The 15223-nt window shown below is 50.0% G+C and overlaps 1 protein-coding gene across 1 annotated transcript; it reads left to right on the forward strand.

Moving 5' to 3' along the window:
* Positions 1 to 1483: 1483 nt before the first annotated feature.
* On the forward strand, positions 1484 to 7800 carry SSTR2 (somatostatin receptor 2). The gene is made up of 2 exons (XM_065910960.1): positions 1484 to 1600; positions 6414 to 7800. Exon 2 carries the CDS (start codon positions 6502 to 6504, stop codon positions 7606 to 7608), a length of 1107 nt encoding a protein of 368 aa, XP_065767032.1. The 5' UTR covers positions 1484 to 1600; positions 6414 to 6501; the 3' UTR covers positions 7609 to 7800.
* The last annotated feature ends 7423 nt before the right edge of the window (positions 7801 to 15223 follow it).

The raw sequence follows: 15223 nt of genomic DNA on the forward strand, positions 1-15223 counted from the left end.
CCACTGGCCCCCACCCTACCCCCCGAGTGTGGGGCGTTCTCTTGAGTTCAACCCGTGCTGCCCCCGGTACTATAACCAGCCCTCCATCGTCCAGCTGGTGGTGAGCAGGGGCACCCCACTTGTGTCAAGCTACGCGCCCAGCCCCTGTGCCCGGCACACAGAGAGAAGCAGGCTCCCAGACGGGCTGGAACACGAGTCAGCCACCCGTTCATCTGGCCCTGAGCACCAGGATGACTAGCATCTCAGAAAGAGACACATCCAAGGATAACCTTGATTTCCACCCTCATGGTGGGTATCCCAAGACACAGCTTGGCCCAGATAGAAATTGGCAGTTATTTGCTACCTTACCTGCCAGTCCCCTTCCCAGGTCTCTGGGGCTCACCCTACCTGCTAAACAGTCTTTGGACTGTAACTTTCACTGGAGAATTGCAAAGCAGATAGCAGCACAGGACAGTCTGAGCCAGCTCAGCCCACAGAGAAAACTGTAGTTGGCGTTTGCTTTCCGTTTTCCCATCCTCTAAAACTGTACTCAGGATGGGGAGTGTGTGTGTGTGTGTGAGTGTGTGAATCTGTGTGAGTGTGTGTACTTGGAGGAGGGTGAGGAAGGAGAGGCTGCAGGACTGAATATGACTTATTAAACTTGCAACAGAAGCTGAATCATCACGGCCAAATAATAACTAGCTGTACCTGCGTGTGACAACCCCTACTTCATGCATGTCTGTTTCCCTTCGCTCCCTCCCAGGGGGGAGGGGGAGGGGCTGTGCCCAAGGTCAAGGTGAAGGAAGGGGATGGCTGTAGGGCCCCTGCCTCTCCAAGTCCTGGAGAGAGGGTCGAGTTAGGATGAGCTGCCCCAGTGTTGCGCCTCTGATTGCTCTCCCACCTGAATTTTGGAACCAAGTGCCGGCTCAGCCCTGGGCCGAGGGGCGCTGGTCACTGCAGCCAGACGGGCATTCCCCTGGCCCTGTTTTCCTCCCGCTCCTTCCGGGGGCCTTGCGCCTGGGGGATGACCCACTGCTTTGCAAAGTTGTCTGAATTCAGACATGGCAGAGGTCGCCCGGCCGCCACTCCAGCTGTCTGAAATAGGCTGGGTGAGACAGAACCGACTCTGTGAAGGCGGAGGGAAGACAGCGCGTGTCCGTGCCACCGATCTTGGGGAGGCTGAAATCGCTTGACCCTTCGCGCCCCGCACGCGCGTCTGCCTCTAGCCCGGGTGCCTGCGACCTCTGCCCGAAGCCACCCCGGGATTCTCCCGCAGCGCATCCCAGTTCGCCCACCCGACCCGGCGGGCGGAGCGAGCTGCGGTGACGTCATGGGGGGCGTGGGGACAGGAGCCGAGGTGCCCGCGCTCCGCACTGCCAGTCCGACCGGCGCAGCCACCCGCGCGCGCGCTTGCTCCCCCGCGCCCGGAGCCTCAGTCCGCCGCGCGGCTCCCGGGGTCTGCGGGCCACGCGGGTGCTCCGAGGCGCGACGCGCGAGCGGAGCCGGCGGCTCTAGACGCCGAGCGCCGGCCAGGCAGCTGCGCGCCCGGGCGCCGGGCTGGGTTGCGGACAGCCGCTGGTGCCGGCGAGCCGAGCTGGCGGATTGCAGCAGAAAAGCAAAGGTGAGGTGTGTGGGCGTGCGTGTGCGTGTCTGTGGGTATCTGAGAGAGAGGAACGCACTTGGGCAGCTGGGTGCATCTGCGCTGCGTGGAGGTGCGCGCCCGGCGTGCCCAGTGTGGGTCCCGGAGCGTGGCTCTCCACCCTTGGGCTTTCGCGGGTGGTTTTGGTGGGAATGAACGCCAGCCGGTGTCCCGGCGCGAGCGGGGCGCCGTGGGTCGCCTGCGCCGGAACGGACGTGTCCGCACCGCTGCAGGCTGAAGCGCGCGGCGTGCGCCCTTATCCAGCCCTGGTCTCCCAGCCGAGTGTCCAGGTGGCACCGGCTGCGACGGGCACAACTTCTCTGCCGGCCGCCTGTATCAGAACCCGGACGCGAGGACAGCGAGGCTAGCGAGGGGGATATCGCCGCGGATGCTGCCGGCGCGCGCCCCCGGATCCCTCCCCCACCTACCCTCAATCCGAGCCTGTGAGTGGCAAGCAGCGGAGCAGGAGGGAAAAAAAAAAAAAAAGAGGGGCTTCTCCCTTGTTCTTCCTCGCCCAGCCGGGGACACGGATCCCAAGCGCTGTAGCGTCTGCTCCGCGCGGGTGGAGAGGACCCGTTGCCCAGGTTTGGAGAGACCGAGTCTCCGAGCAGCCCGCACCCCGCGGAGGCACTGGCCAAATCCCCCGGCGGCGGCTGTTGGCGGTTCCCAACCGACGCTGGTGCCCGGCCCCGATCTGCCTTTGGAGATCAGGGTGCTGGCAGGACAAGCCTTAATCCCTTCTCCTCTGGAGATAGCAGGGAATCCTTTAGGAAATCCTTGGGTCTGATGGCCAGCGAGTTGGATGGTGCAGAGGTAGATTTTCTGTGCCAGCCTGGGGCGCCCACTGGAAGGGCGGTGGGGACCCTTCCTCTCCCCTCTGCCCCTTCTGCCAGCGATGCCTCAGCTTCTCCTAAGCGCCGGAGCTCCGGTGGCCCGCACCTGGCTGTTGGCTCTCCCCACCTGTGGGGCTCACCCTTCGGCCACCGGGAAAGGGTTAGGAGGCCAGAGCGAAGTGGGGTAGGGGCTGAGTGGAGGAAAAGATGCTGGAGAGAAAGGGAAAACTGAAGTTGAAAAGGATTTAGGGTCATCTGGGATGCGAGGTCCCATTCCCAAAGCTCAGTTCTTAGGCTGGGAACCATAGACCCTCTGGGATGGGAGGGGATGCTCTAGATCAGGGGTCCCCAACCTCCAGGAGACATCCTGAAACCATCTTGCCCTCGGGTCCATGGAAAAACCATCTTCCCTGGAACCAGTCCCTGGTGAGAAAAAGGCTGGGGACCGTTCTCACCCTCCTCTCCAACAGAGCTGGGCTCAAGCTCAGAGGAAACCAACAATCAGGCATTTCCCATATCTAACGATTCTTAGGCTGGAAAAATAAAGCAGAAAACCAAACTTTCTGGTGCATTTAATCACAATCCAGCAGGTAGTGACGCCTGGCATTGGCGTCCACTTTTGATGAGACGCCAATGAAGCAGAAGCCTCTCGGAGAGCCGAGGCAATGGACTTCATTGTTGATGCAATAACATTCGCTGTGATTCAAACTCATTTCTTCCTCGGAAGAGGCTTCTCAATCCGCACTGGCTCCCCAGCTTACCCAGTCTGCCACCTTCACCGAGTTCTGAACTCTGTCTGGGGCTGCCTCTCTCAAAGGTGGGGAATGTTGCCTCTCAGAAAGAAAAAAAAAAAAAAAAAACTGACCCTATTCAATCCCTTCCCATTGCATGAGACTCCAGCCAAAAAGGCAGAGTCAGGGCTGGAGGTCAGCATTCCCTCCCCTGCTGGCATCATCATCACTACCCCTGCAGCCCTGGGGTCTTCAGTCTGGCCCAGACATCGCAGTGTGACTTTGCAGGTCACATAGATGGGGTGCTGGAAATGCTAGTGATAAATGTCCACCCCAATGCAGGTGGTTTAAATGGGCTTCTGGGTTTTGGAAGAATTAAAATGACAACCAGCAGTTAGAAGTGATATTGGAAACAGCCTGTGTTAATCCCAGGACACCAAAACCAGTTTCGTCACAGCTTCTGTTTTTAATTGCTGCCAGTTTATGCTTTTTACCCAACTCAGATATTGACTCCTGGGTCCCCAAAGTACTTTGCAGAAAGATCAGCCATGAACCCCCAGACCCCCACTTTTCAGACAGTTGTGTGGTGGGGAAGTCAGCACAGAAAAGCTAAACCGTGCTCCAGGCAGTGCAGAATGAACCAGAGGCAAACGTGGGCAAGCGCCCCGCAATACTTGCTGCTGGCTAACTCCCCTATAACTCATCAGCAGTCTCTTCAAGCAGAAAGGAACAAGGTCCAGTCTTCACTCAGGCGCCAGGGAAAGCACCCTGCTCAGGGGACATGTGTCCTCCAGGTGGCCTCCTCCCACCATGAGCTGAGCGCTCCACCGCTTTGCCAGCTTCCCCCTTCCCAGAGGGACCGCTTCCCTGCCGTCCTTACTTCCCACTTCCGGGACTCAAGACCCAGCTCAAACCTCCTCATGCGAAGCCTCTGAATCTCCCAGAAGAGAAAGGCACCCTCAAGTCCCTTGTTCACGTCTCCATGCAACTCACACCCTAAGAGTTGGTACCCTTCCTGTCTCCCCTCCTAAGACGTCACCTCCGTGTCTGGCTCATTCCTGTATGACAAAGAAGTGTCCCAGGGATGTTTTTTAAATGACCGTAGATAAATCATTTAATTACGTGATAAGCTATTGTTCTACATCTTGGACCAAGCCGATAGTGCCCCCATTATTTTCTCGGCATGGAGGTAAGACCAGAGTCGGCTGCTGCGAACCAAAGCCCAGTTATCAGTCACTGGTTTTCCAATCCACTGAGCAACGGCTGTGATGCTGTGAAAAGTGTAGAAAGCTTGGGTGTCCTGTGTTCAAATTCCAACTTCACCAGTGATGCTCAAGGGAATGGAGCAAGTTCCTTAAACTCACTAAATCTCAGTTTCCTCATCTGTAAAATGGGGATAATTATCCCCACATCATAGGATTGTTTGGAAGGTCAAGGAGACAGTAGATCAGTAAATGTGAATCAGTGTTTCAAATTCACTCTTGTGAATAAGCCTGCCTTCCTCCCTCCTGAATCCTGGTTTTGCCCTTAATTAGAGGATCACAGGCAAATTCTCCAGGTTGTAAAAAGATCCCCAGCATCTTGATGGGGGACTTGGGAAAGGATTCTCCAGGGCACCAGGAGGTAAAGCATTGGGTATTAGAGAAAAAGAGAGGGAAAAAAAATCAACTAGAGCCTACATTTTAAAAATAAAAGCAAGCCAGATCCTTCTTTTTAATATTTAAGACTATAAACTGGTTCATTGTGTAGGCAGATTTCAATAAATTAGAAATAAGTTGGTATTCATTGGAAAGACTGATGCTAAAGCTGACGCTCCAGTACTTTGGTCACGTGATGCAAAGAGCCACCTCATTAGAAAAGACCCTGATGCTGGGAAAGACTGAAGGCAAGAGAAGAGGGCGGCAGAGGATGACATGGTCGGATGGCATCGCCGACTCAACGGAGATGACTTTGGAAACTCTGGGAGACAGTGAAGGACAGGGAAGCCTGGCGCGCTGCAGTCCATGGTATCCCAAAGAGTCAGACATGACTGAGCAACTGAACAACAACAAATGAAAAAGGGAGAAAAGACAACCTCTTTAGAGTTCTAATTAGGAACCCAGCACAGTGCTAGGCCTTTTCATCTTCACTTCATCACTTCGTCGTCATGATACCTCCATTTTAACAAAGAAGAGAGTGGTTGAGTGCCTGGCATGGGGTCACATGGTCTCCATGGTTCTTTCACCTCTAAAGTCTGGGATTTTTCCACTATGGGATTTTCAGAATAGAAAGACTCCAAAGCAGTTGTCAAGTCAGCATAGATTTCCTCAAGGGGGAAAGACCAGGAACGCGGGTGTCAGACTCTTCTGAGGCAGGGCTTCTCCAGGCTCTGTCGTTTTACGTTCAGATCAGCCTGCCTCATAGGAACCGCTGTCTTGCAGGTAGAGTCAACTCCCATGTGTGTGTCACCAAAGATGACAAGATAAACTGGGATGACTTCACTCAAACCCTTCCCAGCCATTGGAAAAACAACTCCAGTGGCCTGCATGCTGGGAGAATGAGCTGGTAGCACTCACACTGGTGTGAAGGACAACACACTTTTCAAGTGAAAAGTGTCTGACGAATGGATAAGGAAGCCGTGGTACATACACACCACGGAATATCACTCAGCCGTTAAAGAGAGTTCATTTGAATCAGTTCTAATGAGATGGATGAAACTGGAGCCCATTATACCGAGTGAAGTAAGCCAGAAAGATAAAGACCAATACAGTATATTAACGCATATATATGGAATTTAGAAAGATGGTAATGATAACCCTATGTGCAAAACAGAAAAAGAGACACAGATGTACAGAACAGACTTTGGGACTCTGTGGGAGAAGGCGAGGGTGGGATGTTTCGAGAGAACAGCATCAAAACATGTATATTATCTAGGGTGAAACAGATCACCAGCCCAGGCTGGATGCGTGAGACAAGACAAGTGCTCAGGGCTGGTGCACTGGGAAGACCCAGAGGAATCGGGTGGAGAGGGAGGTGGGAGGGGAGATCGGGATGGGGAACACATGTAAATCCATGGCTGATTCATGTCAATGCATGACAAAAACCACTACAATATTGTAATTAGCCTCCAACTAATAAAAATAAATGGGGAAAAAAAAAGAGTGTCTGAGAGGTCAAACCAGAAACGCGGGAAGCGGGTGAGAGCTCAAGTAACCCCTGGCAGATGAGTCGATCTTCTTTTCTCCCTTGCAGATGTCGCAGTGGGTCCTTTGCCTCTGGGACCCATGATGGTGAGAATAAGACCGGCGGGTTGTATCTAGCCTAAGACCAGAAGGCAGCCATGGATCTGGTGTCCGAACCCAATGAGACCCAACCTTGGCTGACCTCTCCCTTTGACCTCAATGGCTCCGTCGGGGCAGCCAACATTTCAAACCAGACAGAGCCGTACTACGACCTGGCCAGTAACGTCGTCCTCACCTTCATCTACTTCGTGGTCTGCATCATTGGGTTGTGTGGCAACACGCTGGTCATTTATGTCATCCTCCGCTATGCCAAGATGAAGACCATCACCAACATCTACATCCTCAACCTGGCCATCGCAGACGAACTCTTCATGCTGGGTCTGCCCTTCCTGGCCATGCAGGTGGCTCTGGTCCACTGGCCCTTCGGCAAGGCCATCTGCCGGGTGGTCATGACCGTGGATGGCATCAATCAGTTCACCAGCATCTTCTGCCTGACGGTCATGAGCATCGACCGCTACCTGGCTGTGGTCCACCCCATCAAGTCGGCCAAGTGGAGGAGACCCCGAACAGCCAAGATGATCAACGTGGCTGTGTGGGGCATCTCTCTGCTGGTCATCTTGCCGATCATGATATACGCTGGCCTTCGGAGCAACCAGTGGGGGAGAAGCAGCTGCACCATCAACTGGCCAGGTGAATCCGGGGCCTGGTACACGGGGTTCATCATCTACGCCTTCATCCTGGGGTTCCTGGTGCCCCTGACCATCATCTGTCTCTGCTACTTGTTCATCATCATCAAGGTGAAGTCCTCCGGCATCCGAGTGGGTTCCTCCAAGAGGAAGAAGTCTGAGAAGAAGGTCACCCGCATGGTGTCCATCGTGGTGGCTGTCTTCATCTTCTGCTGGCTCCCCTTCTACATCTTCAACGTCTCCTCGGTCTCGGTGGCCATCAGTCCCACCCCAGCCCTCAAAGGCATGTTTGACTTCGTGGTGGTCCTCACCTACGCCAACAGCTGTGCCAACCCTATCCTCTATGCCTTCTTGTCCGACAACTTCAAGAAGAGCTTCCAGAATGTCCTCTGCTTGATCAAGGTGAGCGGCGCAGACGACGGGGAGAGAAGCGACAGTAAGCAGGACAAATCCCGGCTGAATGAGACCACAGAGACCCAGCGGACCCTCCTCAATGGGGACCTCCAGACCAGCATCTGAACTGCCTGGAACCCCATCACTCAGGCGCCAAGCTCTGCCAAAGGGCCGTGCGCTCCCCAGCCCCAGCCCCCTGCTTCCTCCCACCCATCACCAGGCTTCTAGAATGGGGATCTGCTCAGCAGGAGTCCGATGCAGAGAACAGGGTTTGACTTGGCTTGCAGGAGTGATGTATTAAACTGATTATGCCCCCCTGAGACGCAGGCAGACAATTCTGAGTCTGGAAAAGAGGAGATCACGCCTGGGTGAGACCTTTAGAAACAACTGAAATGCAACAAAAACAGAAAACTCTGCGTGTTTGTGTGTTTAAAACCCCGTACGTAATCTTGTGGTCTTACATTTATACTTGCATATCCTTATCTAGTCCCTGTATAGCCATGACCTAGGTGTGTTTCCTGAGTTCAAAGAGACAAGGAGCAAGTTCAAATGTGCATAGTATAGAGGGATGTTTATTCCAATATGGTACCGCAGAAATGGACTTACCGTGAAGCCAATAAAGTTTAAGCTTCAGGGGTCTCTCTTGCTTGGGTGGTATGTTCACATGGTCATATGCTTTTGTAAAAAAAAAAAAAAGAAAAGAAAAGAAAAGAAAGAAAGAAAAATATGTAAAAGTAAGATATTTTTGTATTTTTTTTTTCTTAAAAAGGTCTCCCTAAATTGTATAAGCTTCCAGCCTCACAAAACTGGCCTCTGTCCCTGAGTTTTTGCTTCATTAATTTCAGGCAAGTTAAATCAAAGTTTAAAAAAAACATAAAAAAGGGTGGGGTGGAGAGAAGGAGAAGGTATTTAAGACCCAGAACATAAATTCATGTGTTTCCTCCTCTTAGATATAATCAAAGGATTATTCATCTCTCCAAAAGGACATTAAGTGGCTGTGGTCATCGATCATTGTATTTATCAAGACATGGCCTGCTCTAAGATTGCATCATTTTCTTCTTAAATTGCCTTAATTTTTCCTAGGGAGCCGTGGAGGGGAGTGGGGTTGGGTGAAAATCACTAACATGCAAGGCAAAAAATGGACAATCATTCTTAGAGGGCAACAATTTTATTCTCCTCACCATGAAAATAAATGAATAAGAACGAAGCAAAATTACACCTTTATAAGAAACCATAAAGCTGGGGTTTTTTTAAATGCCAGACATGTTTTCCCAATGAAAGAAAATGAAAATGTTATTCAACAGCCTCTCAAAGGTACTTTTTAAGAACTTGCTACAAAGCTGGGCGCTAGTAAAATCACAGTGCACGCAGAAGATCTGAGGGCATGGTTCCAAAAGCACTAGCAATACGCGCCAGCCAATAAACACGCCGAGTGCAGGGGGTGTGGTGTGAGCGCTGGAGGCAGCCCCATCCCTCACAGGTGTGGTCGTGCCACCTTCCTCACCCACAAAATACACAGCAAACATCGACCTTTAATCCACGGGCTCCCTGAGCTGTTATTCCTCAAGCACCATTACACATAGGCACTTCACACCATCAGTGACGTTTTTCTGTCCCTGAAATTGAAGACAGGCTTGTATAGGGGCAACAGGAAGAGAGGCAATGCCCATTTCATTGACCGGTCGCAACTTCTGGGGTACAAAGAAATACACACTCAGGTGTTTGCAAGGATGCCATGGTCTCTGGGATTGTATGAGAGCCTCACTCGTTTGGTTTCAGGTATCAATTTCACCATATTTAAAAACGAGCTTGCCTCTTCCGGCTCCCTAAGCACGGGCTGTCAGGATGACTAAGAACTCCACCTGTGGTCATCATGCTGCTTTTGTTCTCTCTGCCTAGGTAATTCATGCCACCTCCTCCCCCAGAGCACTGACTGAGGCCCAGAAAACGTCTTCAGAAGCACTGATGACGTGGACTTCCTGGTGGCCCAGTAGCTAGGACTGTGTGCTCCCAGTGCAGGGGGCCCGGGCTCAATCCCAGGTCAGGAAACTGGATCCCACGTGCTGCAACTGAAGATCCCGTGTGCCAAAACCAAGACCCCCCAACTCCAAACAATCAAATAAATAAAAAATAAATGTTTTTTTTAAGACTGATGATAGATAAGTCCATGCAGAAACAAAAGAAAGTATTATGAGACTATAAAGAAAGTTGTTACACACAAAAAACGCATGCAAAACAGACTTCCCTGGAGGCCCAGTGGTTAAGACTCCACGCTTCCACTGCAGGGGGTGTGGGTTCCATCCCTGATCAGAAAACAGATGCCTCAGGCCTCATGTTGTGGCCAAAAACATACTTGCAGTGAAAGCCCACAAAACTACTAAGAGAAAGTTCAGCTGCAAGGTCAGTTCAGGACGTCTTAGCAGCCACAACCAACGGACAGCGATTTCCCCTCCCTCTCCCCTTGCCTGCCTCCTCTTCCATGAAAAGAAGCAAAGATTCGCAATGAAATGCTTTAAACCCGACTTTACCATTACTTCTGTGCTAAGTCACTTCAGTCCAGCTCTGTGCGATCCCATGGACTGTAGCCCGCCAGGCTCCTCTGCCATGGGATTCCCCGGGCAAGAATACTGGAGTGGGTTTCCATTTCCTCCTCCAGGGGGTCTTCCCGACCCAGGGATGGAGCCCAGGTCTCCTGCATTGCAGGCAGATGCTTTGTCACTAGCACCACCTGGGAAGCCCCTACCATTATTATGAGATATTCCTGGGCCTTTACATAAATGCTGACATTTACTTAAGAGAAGTGATTCCAAGGGACCCAGAATTGGTAAAAGTAATTTCAGGGCAGATAGACAAGTTTTAGAGCACTCAGGCCTCTGCGATCAGAGAAAGCTGCCTGCCGGGAGGTTGCCATTTTCTCCTCCAGGGGATCTTCCTGACCCAGGGATCAAACCCACATCCCCCGCACTGGCAGGCAGGTTCTTTACCACTGTACCACCTGGGAAGCCATTGATGCTATAATTCTGCCCAAATAAGCCATCATGTTTCTACTCTACGAGAAAGGATTCTCCACTTTACGAACAATGCCTTTCTACGATGATTTGCTCTTAGGTTCTTTTTTCTCCAAAGGAGGGGACACATATTTTCATTTAAATGTTAATGCAATTTTAGTTTCAAAATTTAATCTTAGGCTTCACTTGACAGGTAATTATGAAGACAGATCTGCTGGATGGTAGGAAAGAATAAAAAGTGATGCACTGCTTTGATTTTAGGGTATCTGAGCACTTGGGTTATGCAAACTACTATTTAACCTTCTATTCACATGGGTAGCAAAGAGCTGATTAAATCTAAGTGGGTGTAATGAGAAAGGCATCAGCAGAGGTGGCAGGACACTAAGGCCTGTGTTGATTGATGTCGGCTCGTCTTTCAGTAACACAGAGAGTTGAGTGAGACTGCACGTGGGACTGGAACTTTGGTGAAGTTCATGTCACAGTTTGGAACAGTCTAGGAGGACATAAGGACATGGGAGGATGGAAGGATGCTGTGTTTCTTTTGCTTGTTTTTCTGAAGAAGAAGGGGCTTCCATTCTTTATTGCTGGTGGCTCAGCAGTAAAGAATCTGCTTGCGAGGCAGGAGACCCGCCTGCAATGCAGCAGACGGGGATCTGATCCCTGGGTCAGGAAGATGCCCTGAAGGAGGGCATGGCAACCCATTCAAGTGTTCTTGCCTGGAGAACCCCATGGACAGAGGAGCCTGGCAGGCTACAGTCCATGGGGTCGCAAAAGAGTCAAACGTGACTTAGCGACTAAACCCCCACCACCACCATGAAGAAGAAAAGAGGAGGAGCCGTGCTCCATGAGTTGTGACTGCTCAGCAGTCCTGAGACAAACGTGCAGCTGGTCTTGAGTAATCATGGGTGATTTTACTGCGTGCATTTAAAAAATTTCATTTTATTGAAATATAGTTGATTTACAATGTTGTGCTAATTTCTGACGTACAGCAAAGTGTGAATCAGTTACACACATTCTTTTTCATGTTCTTTTCCACTTATGGTTTATCACAGGATACTGACGATGGTTCCGTGTGCTATACCGTAGGACCTTGTTGCTTATCCATCCTATATATAATAGTTTATGGCATGCATTTTTCTGTAACAACTTTTCTGACCATTTCCTCTTTTTTTTTCTTTTTTAATTTTGCTTTGGTTATTTATGTCTTTCGGCACCTGCACAGGGACCTGAACCCAGGGCCCTCAGCCGACTGTTTCATCTTATAATCATACCTCTTTTTGTTTTTGCATAAACTTATTTATCTCTCATAAATGGTGGACAAGGAAGAAAATGTAGCCTGGTTGCTGAGACTTCCGGAGTTGGCAATGACCTGGAGTCTGCTTAAACAAATTCATCCTCTCCTCCAAGACAAAATCTAGGTATCAAAGTGTTTGGCTCCAGCTGCCCTAAACGGGAGCACCATGCTGGAAAAAGTGCACAGCCTGGTCACTGACAGGAGTAGCAAGTGGATGGCTGTCAAGACAGATGTACATAATCAGTCAAGGGCTTCCCTGACAGCTCATTGGTAAAGAATCTGTCTGCAGTGCAGGAGACCCCAGCTCGATTCCTGGGTCGGGAAGATCCGCTGGAGAAGGGAAAGGTTACCCACTCCAGTATTCTGGCCTGGAGAATTCCATGGACTGTACAGTCCATGGGGTCGCAGAGTCGGACACGACTGAGCGATTTTCACTTTCACTTTCAATCAGCCCCAGATGGGGCTATTCAATCAAGTTTCAATAAAAGACAGAAAGGAACTTTGTTTGGCCTTGTTGAAAAGAACATAGCAGGAGAATCATCAAAAGGTTCCATGTACTGTTTCTACCCTGGTGGTCCAGTGGTTAAGAAGTCACCTTGCAATGCACAGGGGATGCGGGTTTGATCCCTGCCTGGGGAACGAAGATCCCAACTCCATGGAGCAACTAAGCCCAAGACACAACCACTGAGCCGGCGAATCACAAGAGAGTCCGTGTGCCGCAAGGAAAGATCCTTCATGATGCAATGAAGATCCCACATGCCAGATAAATATTTTATTTTTAAAAGGCTCCCTATGTGATGGGGAAGGTCTGATGAGTGTCTCTGAAACGCTCATCATCACAAAAATCACACAATTTGGCAGATCAAGCATTCAAGCTCATCAGTTCAGTTCAGTAGCTCAGTCGTGTCTGACTCTTTGCGACCCCATGGACCGCAGCATGCCAGACCTCCCTGTCCATCACCAACTCCCGGAGCTTACTAAAGTTCACGTCCATTGAGTCAGTGATGCCATCCAACCATTTCATCCCGGTCATCCCTTTCTCCTCCCACCTTCAATCTTTCCCAGCATCAGGGTCTTCCCCAATGAGTCAGTTCTTTGCATCAGGTGGCCAAGCACTGGAGTTTCAGCTTCAGCATCAGTCCTTCCAATGAACACCCAGGACTGATTTCCTTCAGGATGGACTGGTTGGCTCTCTTTGCAGTCCAAGGGACTCTCAAGAGTCTTCTCCAACACCACAGTTCAAAAACATCAATTCTTCGGCACTCAGCTTTCTTTATAGTCCAACTCTCACATCCATACATGACTACTGGAAAAACCATAGCCTTGACTAGACAGACCTTTGTTGGTAAAGAAATGTCTCTGCCTTTTAATACGCTGTCTAGGTTGGTCATAACTTTTCTTCCAAGGAACAAGTATCTTTTAATTTCATGCCTGCAGTCACCATCTGCAGTGATTTTGGAGCCCCAAAAAATAAAGTCTGTCACTGTTTCCATTGTTTCCCCATCTATTTGCCATGAAGTGATGGGACCAGATGCCATGATCTTAGTTTTCTGAATGTTGAGTTTTAAGCCAACTTTTTCACTCTCCTCTTTCACCTTCATCAAGAGGCTCTTTAGTTCTTCTTCACTTTCTGCCATAAGGGTGGTGTCATCTGCATATCTGAGGTTCTTGATGTTTCTCCCATCAATCTTGATTCCAGCTTGTGCTTCATCCAGCCCAGCGTTTCTCATGATGTACTCTGCATATAAGTTAAAAAAGCAGGGTGACAATATACAGCCTTGACGTACTCCTTTCCCTATTTGGAACCATTCCATGGTTGTTCCATGTCTAGTTCTAACTGTTGCTTCCTGAGCTGCATACAGATTTCTCAAGAGGCAGGTCAGGTGGTCTGGTAATCCCATCTCCTTAAGAATTTTCCAGAGTTTTTTGTCCACACAGTCAAAGGCTTTGGTGCAATCAATAAAGCAGAAGTTGATGTTTTTTCTGGAAATCTCTTGCTTTTTTGATGATCCAACAGATGCTGGCAACTTGATCTCTGGTTCCTCTGCCTTTTCTAAATCCAGCTTGAACATCTGGAAGTTCATGACTCATGTACTATTGAAGCCTGGCTCGGAGAATTTTGAGCATTACTTTACCAGAGTGTGAGATGAGTGCAATTGTGCGGTAGTTTGAGCATTCTTTGGCATTGCCTTTCTTTGGGATTGAAATGAAAACTAACCTTTTCCAGTCCTGTGGCCACTGCTGAGTTTTCCAAATTTGCTGGCATATTGAGTACAGCATTTTCACAACATCATGTTTTAGGATTTGAAATAGCTCAGCTGGAATTCCATCACCTCTACTAGCTTTGTTTGTAGTGATGCTTCCTAAGGCCCACTTGACTTCACATTCCAGGATGTCAAGCTTATAAGTAATAGCTTATAATCAGCCACTTCTCTAATCTCTATTTTTTGCCAGATTCAAAAATACCGAATTTCCTATCAAATGTTCTACCAAAGCAAACCTTCCCTTGAGTGGTTGTTTTGTTTCTAATATGTGAATTTCTAGGAAATTTCCTGCAGGCAGAGCCTCTAATATTTTATCTAGAAGCTCATCTAGAAAGTAGGCATCAGGGACTGTATTCTACTTACAGCTGAAAAGCTTGTGTAGCTGCTACCTGAGTCGACAGACCCGCAGGGCTGAGAATAACAACTCAAGGCTTCACACCCCCTCCCCACTCCCACCGCCAGTTCCAGCGACTGCCCGCCCTCCCCTTCAAGTCTGTGGTGACTGAACACAGGCTGGGGGCCTGGTTGTCATCTTTAGATGTGTCAGGTTACACAGGTTCGGCCTACGCTTAAAAACAGAGGTGAGGGCTACTCTGATGGTGCAGTGGTGGAGAGTCTGCCTGCCAGTGCAGGAGACACAGGTTCAATCCCTGGTCTGAGAAGATCCCACATGCCAAGGGGCACCTAGAAGCCCATGGGCTACAACTCCTGAGCCCAAACTCTGGAGCCTGGGAGCCACAGCTCCTGAGCCCGTGCACCCCAGAGTCCTTGCTCTGCAACGAGAAGCCACTGCAACGAGAAGCTCACTCGCCTCAACTCGAGAAGAGCCCACGCAGCAACAAGGACGCAGCAGAGCCAAAAACAAGTAAATAATACTCTTATTTTCTTTTAAAGATCTTAAAAAAAAAAGTGCTAAATATTAACTGAGATTTAACCAAGCTGTACAGAAAACACTATCGTTTCTCCTAAGAAGAAAAGTGAGTAAAATATCATTAGACGAAATGCTGTGACTCGATGACTAGGTTCCGTCTGCTCCTGCAGGACAAAGATTTTCAGCATGAGAGAGCTGATGACGCAGAGCCTCAACTCCAGTTGGGTGGGGAGGGAGGTGGCAAGGGGAAGGACAGACTCTGTTTCATCTCTCTCTGCTCTCCTGGTATCACTGAAGGACCAGC

Source organism: Muntiacus reevesi, chromosome 18 (genome assembly GCF_963930625.1).
Source record: "Muntiacus reevesi chromosome 18, mMunRee1.1, whole genome shotgun sequence".
NCBI classification, from domain to species: domain Eukaryota; kingdom Metazoa; phylum Chordata; class Mammalia; order Artiodactyla; family Cervidae; genus Muntiacus; species Muntiacus reevesi.

Coding starts and splice junctions, on each gene's coding strand:
- SSTR2 (XM_065910960.1), top strand. CDS start 6,502: ATGGATCTGGTGTCCGAACCCAATGAGACCCAACCTTGGCTGACCTCT.